General features: G+C 31.4%; 1 protein-coding gene across 1 annotated transcript; it reads right to left on the reverse strand.

Annotated features, from left to right (window-relative positions):
• Window positions 1–3,833: 3,833 nt before the first annotated feature.
• LOC132283940 (organic cation/carnitine transporter 7) lies at window positions 3,834–13,846 on the reverse strand. The gene is made up of 6 exons (XM_059785988.1): window positions 13,512–13,846; window positions 10,256–10,524; window positions 8,413–8,650; window positions 7,293–7,821; window positions 6,401–6,603; window positions 3,834–4,581 (listed from the first exon to the last, which is right to left on the reverse strand). The coding sequence occupies exons 2-6, from the start codon at window positions 10,522–10,524 to the stop codon at window positions 4,318–4,320; spliced, it is 1,503 nt and encodes a 500-aa protein (XP_059641971.1). The 5' UTR covers window positions 13,512–13,846; the 3' UTR covers window positions 3,834–4,317.
• Between the last annotated feature and the right edge of the window lie 506 nt (window positions 13,847–14,352).

Raw genomic sequence — 14,352 nt, forward strand, 5'->3', positions numbered from 1 at the left:
AAAATTAACGCTTTGTTTGAACCAATTATTTTGAAATTTGGAAAGGAATAGGAATTGGAATTAAAATGAAATTTCATTTATATATTTGGAATAATTTAAAGTTGAATTTGAAATAAAAATAATATTATACTATTTTTGTCCTTATTTAAATAATAAATAAAATATTTATTTTATTATTAAATATATTTCAAAGTTTCATCAAATAGATAAACAAATTGAATGATTACACGATAGAACTGAAACATAAAATTTATTTAACAAATTAATTAAAAAATAAATAACTATTTATTAATTAAAAAAACTAACTTATTCAACTATCATCACCAACATACTTAAATCAATATATTAAAAAAAAGAATACTAAAATGTAAACTTAAGCCTAAACATTGATTTAATTAATATCTTAAATAAGTTCATTTATTAAATACTAAGCATGCTTATTAAAGTATATTAATTACTTTGTAACAAAAATAATATGTAGATTAACAAAAATTTATATAAATATATATTTATAACGAACTATTATATAAATTACTCAGCATATCAATTACTAGTAATTAAAAAAGTATGCCACTTAGAAATTGATACACAACAATTTATACAATAAAAATTAACAAGTATATTAATTGATAACTAAACTTTTGCTTATAGATTAAATTTTTAATATATTATTCATTTTTTATATAAAAGACTTATGAACTTGGCTTATAAAAGTGTAATCTTTATTCATTCAATCTGCACTGTGTAAATAAATATAAAGTTTGTGGCATGGTGTGAATTGTGAATAATTGAATTGCATGACTTTTGATTATAAAATAAAGTAGATTAATCTGTTGAATGTAATTTGAGATATTAGAGAATACCAAACAAAAAATGATAATATTTGATTACTAACTTGTACTTATATTCTCAATATTAAGAGATAATATATATATATATATATATATATATATATATATATATTACAACGATATTTAATAGGTTAGAGTTAATAGGGAGATTGTGATAGGTTGAGTAGTATTTAACAAGGTTAATTATGAAAATATCATCATTAAACAATATTTATCTTTCAAATCTCATCAAATCTTGTCTTTTTATATGGGATTTTAAATGCGTTAAAGACGATATTTGAAATTTCATCATTTTTAAATCCGATGTGTCCAAACAACGTAAATCCTATTTCTAAATTCAAATTCCATCAAATTAAGGGACTCAGGCTGATTCTTTTCAGTTACTCCTATTTTGTTTTTCACTCTGGCGTGACTGAAAAATGAATGAAATGGCAAAGTAACAGCATTAATCTAATTAATAATTATAGATTTATAACATACAGTTTTATATTATATAGTATTGTTTAATTTCCCTAAGGAGCAACTCACTATTAATTGCACCATTTGAATTGCGTGTTATTCCGACAATATATATATATATATATGTGTTTGCGTGTTAAAATTTTAATTTTAGGAACAGTATTAAAATTGGGTGTTTAGGGCATATTTGACAACTGTTTTTACTTTATATTTTGTTTTGATATGAAATAAAAGCAACTTTATATTCTAGAGTGTATGTTGTATAATTCAGAAATATGTTTGGTAACAAAAATTTTGAAAAAAAAAATATGAAAACATATTTAGTAAAAAAATATTAAAAATAAAATAATTAGTTAAAAGGTCATTTAAAAGTGTTGCAAGTTTTCATTGTTATATTGAAGAAGCAATCTGAAACACCAATTTAGAACTTTCGGTTTTGGTCTTTTTTCAAAAAAAAAATTTAATAATATTTAAATCACAACAAACGTTATTAAATACGCTATCGTATCTTGCTTCGTTTAAAAAAAAAAACAAAAAACAAAGAAAACAACACTCAAAACATAAGCAATTGCAAACAAGACCTTAGAAAACTTTACTCTTTTCTTTTCTTTTCTTTTCTTTTTTTTTTTCTTTTTCTTTTTCTTTTTTGCGTTAATTAGTAGGTACTTACATATTTGATGAGAGGGAGAAAGGGTCCAATAGGGACACTTGACATTCTGACACCACACAAAGCACCTGTCCACGTTTCATCGGGATAAATGTTACAAGCTTGTGAAATGCGATGGGATATTGGTAAAGTTTATCATTACGAGTGTTATTATAAATTTTACGTTCATTTGTTTTATAAAGGTTAAGGTTACCAAAACATACGGGCCATTTAAGAAGATTATATGAAACAACATTTTGGCACAAAAAAAAAAAATAAATAAATAAATGGTACGATGGTCCCTAACCTGTACAATCCTTTCGTTGTATTTGATTTTTTTATTTTTTTTTTGATAGAACAAGAAGTTTATTATTGTTCTTTTACTTTTAACAAACTTTATTTGGTTAGGTTGAAACAGTTAGAAAAGAAAGGAAAGAGAAATTTTTTAAATTTTTTTAAAGTTTGAATAGATAAAAAGAGAAACTTAATGGAAAATTTAGTTTCTCAAATTGAGTATTTTTTCTCAAAATTTTTTTACCAAAAAACACGCGAAAATTTTATTTTCACTTGAAAGAAACCCTATTTATTTGCAGTTCCTATTTTACCTATTAACTTAATCGTGCAAAATTTTCTCCAAAACAACTTCTATTTCCCAACGCAAATTATATACTTATATATGTAGAATATCAATGATAGTTTGCATAAAATTACTCAAAATAAATCTTGTTTCTAAATAGAATTTTTTATTTTTTTCTGTTCTATATTGTAATTCTAGTCACTCATAATCTATATATATATATATTTTATGGTGAAATATTTGATTTTTCTCCTAAACAGTAGTATTGTCTCTTCATCTCTATATTTATTTATTTTTAATTTGTTTATCTTAAACTAATTATTAGTTTTACTTAGGAAAATATTATGAAACCTTATTCTATATATAAATAATAGAAATGAATATAAACAATTATATATTTGAATTTAACAATCCATCATTTTACTTCATAAGGGTAGTTTTGGTATGTATAATCACTTTCTTTTCATTATCCAAACTAACAAACTAATATTTTTTTACAATTTTCTTGGATAAATTTTTATATTAACTAAATGCATGCTAGAAAATATCTATTCTTTTCATTCACTTCACTTTTTATTTGTTTTTTATTTGTTTTCTTCTCTTGCTTATTTCTATATAACCAAACAGAACCTTAAGAAAAGACTTATCCATTTGTAAATGGAATTTCAATAGCAGCTAGCTCTATAGATTGGTTGAAATTGAAACAATTTAGGTTGAATTGTTGAAAGCCATAGTGCTTATACCTAGAGCAGTGAACCAGAACTAAATAGGGAGAGGGGGGCCGCCGAATACACCAGCTACGCCTAACATGTTACATTATGGGCAATATGAAAAACTAGTGTTTTGTAGAACTACATGTATATAATATAATAGAATAATTTAAGAGGCTTTGTGAAATTAACCCTCTTTTGGTAATTTTTTCTTTTTTCTTTTAGGCCCACAAATGTTTACATGATGGAGATAGTCACTTTCTTACCTAGTAAACTTTAATTATGACGAAAAAAATTGTTTGATCGAATATCTACAAAATTATTTTGGCCGACACTTGGAATATTTTCCTTGAATATGATTTATTTTCAAGTTCCGCATTGGAGTTTTCATGTCAGTTGTTACTTTTCACAACTAAAACGACTTACCCAAAACCACTCTCGTACATGTAGATCAAAGGGAATCATCATCAATTTTTTCTGAAATTGACAAATATAGTTATATTCTTACTTTAACTTGGTTGGTTGCTATAATACCCCTGTAATTTCATATAAAGTAGTTTCTAGTTTCGAGATATAAGAAGTCCAATCTATACCATCTAACCACAGTGAAGAAATGAGTTAATTCTTAACCAATATTCATGTCGTTCTGAGGGCGAGAATTGGGTGTGCACAGAGTTATGTTTAATACATCCTTCAAATGTGTGTGTGTATATATATATATATATATTAACACAGTAAAGGGACGTTAAGAGCAACAGAAACAGAAATCAAACTGAGAGAGGACTGATCCATCTCAATTCTTGCAAGAAGCCAGATTCTTTTGATCGAAGACACCACCGACTGATAACATGAGCGATGCCTATGCAAACTCGAGGAACCCATGACAGGGTGCAATCCGGAAGAGAAACCTTTAGGGGCTTGATGTCTTCAATCACCACTGAAAGCAGGGTGCAAATGTATCATATCAAACAACAAATACTAAATGTGAGAATAAACTGCCTTTGGAATTGGCTGAGTGGCCTGGGGTTGTTTCTGGACTAAAGATATATGAGTATATTGATTAAAGAAGGAAAATCAGTGATCAACTGGTACAAATGTATGAACTTCTTTTGAACTACTAGATACGGTATCGGTTAAGTCACGGCCCTTTGTTTCTAAGGGGAAGAGCAGGACACAGATTCCAGAAACAAATACCACAATCTCAAATAGAACAATGGCTGCAGCTTGATGACAACCATGAACCAGACCTACTGCCACGAGAGGACATATCATTCCACCAATTCTTCCCACCGAGCTTGCAACCCCGACACCAGTTGTTCTTACTGATGTTGGGTATATCTACAAATTTGAAACAGAAAAACAGAGAGATCAATTGTTTAGCTAAAATGTTTCCTCATATGAGAAAATGCAGACTAGTAATAATAATAATAATAATAATAATAATAATCAAAGCCTCAAAAAGGAAAACTAAAATCCCTTATATTCGGACCTTCACATCTTTAATCTCTTTCTTTCGTTCAAATATTTAGGGATTAGAAAGGGAGAGGGGGAAGAAGGGTAGGAAGTAACCCAAACTCAATCTCAACATGGTGTCTGATCTGAGTGTTAAATAGTTCACTTCAATCTCGCTCTTTCTTTCTCCGTCTTTGCTTTATGTGATAAGAGGCTGAGCAGGAAGTAAACCAAACTCAAGTCCAACATGGTGTCTGATTTGAGTGTTAACCACTGAACTATTTTTTATTGATATCATAGTTCAAATAAGCGGAAAGTGAATAATTCATCTAAAACCCAACCAAAGATAATCTATATGAGATGGAAAGCACTAAACTTTTTCAATTTATAACTTTAATAAATATTATTATACTTCAAGACCAAAAGAATAAATAAAGACCAAGAGATAGAAAAGAAAGCAGATGAACATGAAAATATAAGACAATGTAATTCATGAAACATGCTACATATCAGCTAAACTCTCAGGAACATACATTGGGAACTTTTTTTAGTGCAACAAAGTTCTGTTTCTTTGTATTTTGTTAAGGAAAAAACAAAAGAAAATGACTGGCAGAAACTTGCTAGGGGAAGATTTCCTATAATCTGAGATGTATAGCTCATACTAAAATCAAAGTGATACTTGATGGGTAAAGAATTACAAAATTTAAATAGAAAATGCAGTTATGATCTGGCTGCTAACAAAAGGGGACAAATTTTACATTGTGAAATGGTGGGCATATTTGGAGAAGGCCATGTCCCTGCACCCACTCGTGGTTGTTTGGAAAAGAAAAGTACACGAGAAGCTACATTATGTGGACTCTGGAATTGCATGTCTTCACATTTATTAAATCTAAATATTTTAAGACAAGGGAACACAGTTGAGCTTTTTTATCATACAAAATGATCTTCACCTTACTAACAATTTGGCAAAATTCTTAAAAGTTTGTTAGAACATAGACCTACATATTTTCATTAATTTTGGATTAACCATGTTATTAGGAATGTCTCAATGGTATCCAACAGTAGAATTGTTCATCTATTCAGTAGATGTGTTGGTTCGGTCACCTCTATGAAGCAGATGTTATGGACTCGTTAACATATCTTCTGTTGCGAAAAAGAGAAAAAGGGCCAAAATCAAGTATTCTATAAAAGTAGAAGTGATGGTATTGTATCTGAAAGGAGGGCCGAGGGTAGGGTTAGATTCTCACAGTTTGTCATAACTCATAAAAACAAAAGAAGAAGAATATGAAAAATAAGAAGAAATAAGTGTTTTTCAATTACTTTGTTGGACACCCCTACCTGGCAAGTGTCTAATAGTTATACTATAAACGGTCATACGCACATGTTATGACTCTACCCATGTCTTGTCGTGCCCAACATGGGAACTCCACAAGTATTTGAGCGTCGATGTAGTATAGACGAGATTGCCAATAGGCAACCTACATTGGAACATGATATATCTCCTCATCGTTTCCAGGATTTCGTATTTGTGTGGTTTTGGATACTAAAACAGCTAAATTAAGATTGCCAATAGGTCTACCCCATCAAACTAATCTGCATAGGAACAATAGAAATCTCACTCACGTTTCATGATTCCTGGGGGGAGGGGTTGGGGTGGTTCATTGGCAGGTAACAAAAATGATGACAAAGTAACCAAATAACTTACCTCTGGAGCATATATATAGACTACTGTGAAGGTTGCTGTAATGCATATGCGAGCTCCGAACAGAAGAACAGTTGTTAAACCCTGAGGCTGATGGAATACCAACGGAAGTAGGAATATGCAACACAGGAAGAACATTGCAGACATTGAGAACTTACGACCAAGTTTATCGACAGTGGCAGCTGATATAAGGAGCCCAGGGAACTCTTGAAACAAATCAAAGTTAAATGTCACTTAGCCTTCTTTTTGGGGTGAAAGAACATCCAATCAAATGAGAATGTAAAGATTTTTTCATATTGAATTGAAAAAGGAAAAACATAAAGAAAACTAAACTGCTTTGTCGATGGATCAGATTTGATCCGAATCCAATCCTATAAGTCAGATACGGATTAAATGTTAAATTCCATAATCTGTTAACGATCCAAATCCGACAAACCATTAGATTAACAAACTAAATATGAATTATGATCAATCTAATTCGATAATAATCAGATCTGATATAATGTAGTATACAATATATTAGACATATATTATCTAATGATATGATATATAAATCCTCACTCTTTCCTCTTCATTTTCCCTGTGTTTTTCTTTAACAAAGAGTCAGAGATCCAAATTTTCTTTTCTTTTCTGCCCACAATTTTTTGTCTTGTCTCTTTTATTTATATTTATTTTCCCATCTTTTTGACATAAATTTTTTAACAAAAAATTGCACATATTAACAAATAGGATAATCGAATCAAATTTCCAATCACGAGCAAACCAAATATGGATTCACTAATAGATAATCTGTCGGATTTGGATCTGATTGAGAATATTATTTATCTGATTCGGATCGCATCGAGCCTCACCTGATCCATTGACAAGTCTAACTGAAACATACATAAAGCTATACCTGCAAAACTAGTGATGAAAACATCGCCGTAGCTAATATCCTGTGGTTTGTCTGATTGCAACTCTTTTGGCGTGCACTTATTATGTCCACTGTTCAATTCTGTTGTCAGCAGAACAAGGCCATAATATGAGAATGCGTTCCCAAAGAATACCACCCATAATATCAAGGTAGACTTGATTAATTCTGGTGAAAGAAGCATAAACAGTGATGAAGTGCGTCCCTTTTTTGAATCCTTAGATCCAGTTGTTGTATTTTCATCATTACTGGGTGGGAGTAAATGTGTATCTTCTGATTCAGTAGACTTTTCATGTAGCTCAATTTGGTGATCAGAAACAAGAATGCCGGGAGGGAGTTTGGTTCGGTTCATCCTTGCCACTTTCTCCAAAACATTAAGTGCGTCATCTGTTCTTCCTTTCATGCATAAATACCTTGGTGACTCAGGTGTCAAACCATAGAACAGTAGGAGCAGCGATGAAGGAAAAGCAGACAGTGCAAGCAGCCACCTCCAACCCAATGTTGGCATGACAAACTGCAAAGAACACAGAAAGATAATGAAGATTTAAAAATAAAAGTTTTTCTTTTAAAGATAGAATAGCCATTTTAAATTTGAATAAGAAATTAGTCTTCAATTTTTTGCCATACAATTGTTACCTCATTCAACAGTTTGAATGATTTCGATTGAGAACCATAACAGATTGCTACATTATGTTGCCACTAACATGGAATGAACCAAAGAAACCCGCCATGAAACCCAATTGCTAAATCTCACTGCCTAACAATTGCCCATTAACATACACGACTTTTATCTTTAAGTGCAGGCATAGATTTAAAAAGGAGGAGGTGGAGTCAGGAATTGAATTTTTACATATTGATAAAAAAAAAAAAAGATAAAGATAAAGATAAAAAAAAATGAATATTGAACAAATGCAAAAATAAAAAAAACATAAAGGCTTGTGAATGGTAAAATAAGCTGTATCAATTCTTATTCTTAGAACCAAAAATTTCATATATGCACTTTAACAATCTGTAGCATTGGCGATAAGCAACACTGTCTATCCCTTTAGCTACTTCTTTAAAGATCATATACATAACACAGAACATATTGTGATTATAATCATACCCATGCAAGTGATGCCTCAAGAATTGTTCCAAGAGTCCAGAAAGCTGAAAAAACAACCATCCAAGTGCCTCTATTTGGAGCAGGAATGAATTCTAAAAACCAGGATGAGAGAACAGGCCCGCCTCCCAAACCGATACCAACCAAACAACGAAGAATAAGCAGTGAAATATAATTTGGAGCAAAAGAACTTAGAAAACCAGCTCCAGAAGTTACTATTGCTGTAATGAGGAATCCTTTCCTGTAAGTTAACAAAAAAAAAAAAAAAAAAAAAAAAAAAAAAAAAAAAAAAAAAAAGAAGAAGAACATTTATCAAACTCGTCAGAGAAGAAGAGTTATTTTTAATAAGCTAAAGCCAAAAACAGTTTCCAAAACAAGTTGAGAGTGGGGGAGCCATGGCCGAAAAAGGAAGTGGCAAACTGAAAGCATCAGAGTAGGACAGAGAAGGATGAAGCAGCTGTTAATTGCCATTGACTCTAAAAGCTTAAGCTGTTGAGAGGGTGTAACTTAATTATATACATCCTCCACATGCCCCTCGCATGTGGCCAGATTTTCGTCCAACATGTTATTAATTATAATTATCTGGGTGACAGCAAGGTTTGAATTCGGGACTCTTTGATACCGTGTTAACCACCATCTATTCTAAAAATTGAAGTTGTTAAAGAAGGTTTTACTTAGAAAGCATTATTGGAACAGTACAATTAGCATAAGAGAATCATTCTTGAACACCACAATTAGCATAAAAGAATTATTTTTAAGTAACTGAAAAAAGTAGAAACATTGAAAGCACCAAGATCTAGACAAGAAAAACATTGGCCTTCACATTTCCATTACAAGTCATGATATGATAGTGAGGAACCAATACTGTAATTTACTGGTCAGTATTAAATCATTGACAGTATCAGCAACAGTTGACAAACTCAATTAACAGTGACACCACTAATAGAGAAGGGGAACTTCCACTAATCATGGATGCATTAGAAGTAGGGTGTAACCTGATCTTATCAAACGAAGACTCACCAACTGTGAGTAGCTTATCTAAATTTTCAGTGCCTTGGGAGAACTTTACATTAACTCTTTCCATTTCTTAACTTCACTTTCTAAATTGCCTTTAAATAAACACCTTCTAGGTTTAAAACTTCAATTACTTCTTGCTCTAGGAATTTAACTTTGCCAATTAAGTCTTCCTTTACCTTCTCTAGTTCTTCTACCAAAGCTAAATTCTTAGTGTTTTATTTTTCAGTTTCCTCAGTATTCTCAAGTTGCTTAATTTTCTCATTGAGCTTTTTACTAACTTCCTTAGCGTTCAGTGTTTTCTCAAATAATTCATTATACTGATTTTTGTACAATCTAGCATTCCTTTCTAACCAGATGTAATATACAGCAGCTTAGATAGTCAGTTTACCCAGCATAATTTCAAGTTTATTTCCCCTCAAATGTGAATTTCAAACATGTAATCATTGGCATGCACATTCCTAGAATCAATCTCTAAATGTAATGTAAGAAGCTGGGGAAGTATACATTGTTCTTTCAAATTGCAACAGTTAAAAATAGTAGCCTACAGTCATTCTAAGGTGCACTATAACCTTTATACTTGAAAATTAAATGGTCTGACTCAATCTAATAGATGGTACCTCTCATAGAAAAAGTGCAGTAAGTGGTTGACAAGTAGAAGCTACAAATAGAGCACTTATACCCCTTGTCATTTTATTTTAGTAATTCACACATATTGTTGCAAATAATATACAAGAAGGCCTCTTTTTAAATTCTGGACAATCTAGAACATAAGGCTGTATCAATAATAAAAGATTGCTCACAGAAAGTAAGAAAAAGGAAACTATCTCACCTCCTCCCGTGGTTGTCAGAAACAACGCCCCATGAATATGCTCCAACCAACATGCCAGCAAAAACCACACTGGTTATAAGGCTCTCTTCGTGAGAAGAAAGACCCCAGTTTGATTGAACTGCTGGTCCTACAAAAGAGAGAAGCATCATTTCCATAGCTTCTGAAACCCAACCCATGCCAGCATAAGCAAGCACAAGAATTTGGAATTTTCCAAAACCCATGGTGACAAGTGCCTCATCCACAGTGTACGTTTCACTCTCATCTCCCATCTACAAAAAAACATGAAAATTTTCATTCATGGTTTAGAAATACATGTAGAAGGTTGCTTCAAAGCATGGCATGTGATAAATTATTTCACGTGAAACACTGCAAAAAAATTTACTGCTCAATTGTCACGTTTCTTCTTCAACAAAACTATGAATATCATGGGATATGGGCTGCCATTACAAGAACAAGCAATTAATAAAGGCTTAAACTCCATGTGCAGAGTGACACCTTTTCTCGAATCTCAACAGTAGCCATGATTGCTCACAATATTGGAAAAGAGCTATAGCCTATATAAGTCTCTTCCATTGCATATTTCCGAACCACTTTCTAAAGCATGTTTACCAAAGTTTCCAGATGATTACTAAAAGGCATCTAGCCCAATGGTATAACCTCCCCGTCCTCAAAGGGGAGGGGAAGGGAGGGGTTCGAGCCACGGTGTGGGTAAAAAGTGCGTGAGTAGGTGCGTGAGTGTGTTTCTTGCCAAAGTAAAAAAAGTTTCCTAATGATTATGTTGTTTCTATGTTGAACTTTTATGAGGAAACATGTACCTAATCCAATGAGGAATTTCATTTGCAGTAATAAGCCTAAAGTGACTGCAATTCAGAATATCAATCATAGAATATAAACAATACAGCAAGAGCATACATGATAGCAGGCTCAGATATAGGACGGCAGAACCACTTATTCTCAGGAGGTTCAAAAGTTCAAGACCTGGTAGAATTGTCCTTTAAGAGTACATGAATGTGCCTAGATGCATGCATATATAAACTACTACTTTGATAGCATCGAGACAGCATCCAAGTGACCTTACAATTAGAGGCTGGAGTCTCCAGATATAAATTCACAAAACAAGTATAATCAAGCATCTGTTTATAATATATAGACACAGGCACTTGCAAGAGTGGCAGCAGAGGGCATCTCAGGGACCTCCACTTTAGGAGATTGGAAAAATTAAAACTTAATAGCTGCAATATTTATAACATTACACAAAATTTGTAAAAGATATATCTGGAATTTAAAATCAATATAGAAGTAGACTCAAGTTATATTTGAGGTTAGATGATTGCTCTTAAATATTTAAACTTGAGCAAGAATGCAATTGATATCTAGTTTCTTAGACCCATCTGAAGATTTGCAATCGGAATACCCCATGTTCTTACACCATAGATTATTTTGTAGATTTCTATTTGGGCTTGGCAATGATTTGATCTTCTCTCAAAATTTATAGAGCTTTTGTCATGGTAGGCATTATCACCCACATGTTTGTTTGGAGTGTGTCACACAACAATTACTAGGGGAATTTCAAGTCTAACCACCAATCTATAACTTGTTGAGCGTTTTAATAAATTGTCCCCTATAAGGAAGGTCAGGCACAGATTCCATAACTGGTCACCCTAAGGTATGACCTGAGTCCTAGCCTCTTCCTTCAAGGGCTATCACTCCCATGACCATTGATCACTTCTTTTGCTTTTCGTCCAACTTATTTAGAATCATTTCGATTACAGTGCACTCCTCCACATTAATATTTCACATTCTCTCCCTAAATTTCATCCATCAACAGTACTTTACACATAAGCACGTGTCAATTAACATATGGTATACAATATTTTTCTTGAACATGTAGAATATTGACACAAAGCTTAATCAGAAACACTTTTGCCGAACAATCACATGTTATGGTACTTTCCAATAATTTAATGATCTTCCAAAATGCCACAACCGAATATGAACTGTCATATCTTTAAGTATATTAAAACGTGCAAGGATTTCCCCCCTCCCATTAAACTTAAAGATAGTTTTAAGTAAAAAAAAAAAGAAGAAAAAAAACGAGTAAGCATTGCTATTATAGTTCCAAGCCATCCTTCTCAACTTCCTGTTTCTTAAGATTTACTTCATCATTCTCTCATATATTTTCTTCAAAATTCATAAGTGTAATCCAACTTTAATTGGTAGCGAATTTCTGAACAATATACTAATTAGAAATGACTTAAGTACTTGAAGTGGCAACCCAATTAAAGATAAGAAAAGTGTGATGCAAGCTTTCTAATATAAGAGATAAAAGGCTCAAGGTCATAAGCTAAATCTAACCCAATATTTAAAAATTCCTACAAAATATATTTTTTCTAATAGTCAACGTTACGATAGTTAAAACCCTTCTTTCAACATGTTCAAATAGTATTAGGTTTTATTATATGAAAGGAAACCTAAATAGCCATTTTGAAACAATGTATTTTCTATGAAGCTCATCAAAACTCATTCAGACACAAACTTTCATTTCTGGGGTAAAGTAACACGGCCCAAGTTCACAGAAAGTATTGGAAGACATGAACTTGTTAAAATTCATAAAAGACACCACTAACATCCTTTTGATAGACTTTAAATGTTGCCAAGAGAATCTCTCTCCTAATTGATCTGATTGTTTGAGAAATTCATAGAATATATTTCAATACTTAACATTTCAACATCACAAAATTGGTATAAATTTTTGTTTGTTAAAAATACAAATTGTTATCCATAATCCACCACAGAACCAAGTTGGTTTCTCAAAAATTATAAGCTGATGGAGTATTAATTAATCAAATATTAGTAATGTGGGAGCTGATTGCACCTACTTATCAATTTAGTACCATTAATTTTGCATCTATATAAGTAAAATGTAACAATTATTACCAATAATTGAAATAGGATGCACATTTATGTGTGTTATAGAAGTGAAGAAGCAGAGGATATGAGGAAATTCCAAGCATAAGGAGAAGTGGCAAGCACATTGTTTTCTTGTTCTATAGATTGTAGGATCTAATAATTGAATCTTCTTGGTTCGATGATCATTAATATAAAATATAACAAATAAACAAACAAACAAACAAACAACAGCAGATCCATCAAACCATTAAATTCACAACCAGAAAATGTTACGAAAATTCACAGCCAGAAAATGCTAAGAAAATAAATGAAATGAATTGAAGAGGGAAAATAAACGATTGCCAACCTTATTGAACAGGAGAGATCGAGTATCAGAACAGGAGTAATATCTTCTCTCTTTCGTCAATTTCTTTGTATCGACGCCAAAGCAGAAAGTCAAAATGAAAACAAATAATGTCTTTTCAATGCATCTGTGTGTTACCGTGTGTATATGTATCGTCTACGCAGAATCTTAACGACCTTGTCAATTGATTCAAAATGTCAAAAAAATGTGGTGGGAATGGATTTTAGGTCTTTCTTTCCTGTTCCCGACGTGAGTCTCAAATATAACGGGGAAGGGGCTCCGACAAGAGCCGGGTGCGTGTTCATTTACATACACCCTGCAAAAAAGGTGCACCTTGTCATGCGCGAATTTTTTACTATAAAAATCAAACATGACTCGTATCATTTATCTAACTCTGAATTATAATTATTTTATGCTAATAAATAAATAAATAAAAGTTATGTAAAAACAATAAATACATCAAATTAAAATCTTAAATGTTTTATCTTAATTAAATAAAAAAACCAACACTTGTTATCTTTCTTTTGATAAAAGTTGATTAAAATCTCAATTAATCAACTTTTATCAAAAGAAAGATAACAAGTGTTGGTTTTTTTTTTTTTAATTAAGATAAAACATATAAGATTTTAATTTGATGTATTTATTGTTTTTACATAACTTTTATCAAAAGGGAGATAATAAGTGTTGGTTTTTTATTTAATCAAGATAAAACCTTTGGTTTGGTCATTATTTTTGACGGGAATAATAAAAATTAAAATTAATCATAAAAGCACGTATAAAGAGATTTATTTTATATGTAGATGAAATTATATATTTTTCTCATTTATTTTAATTTTAAGATTTA

This window comes from Cornus florida, unplaced genomic scaffold (genome assembly GCF_030987335.1).
Source record: "Cornus florida cultivar Cherokee Brave unplaced genomic scaffold, ASM3098733v1 CherokeeBrave_3.0.0_Hap2_Chr11, whole genome shotgun sequence".
Taxonomy (NCBI): domain Eukaryota; kingdom Viridiplantae; phylum Streptophyta; class Magnoliopsida; order Cornales; family Cornaceae; genus Cornus; species Cornus florida.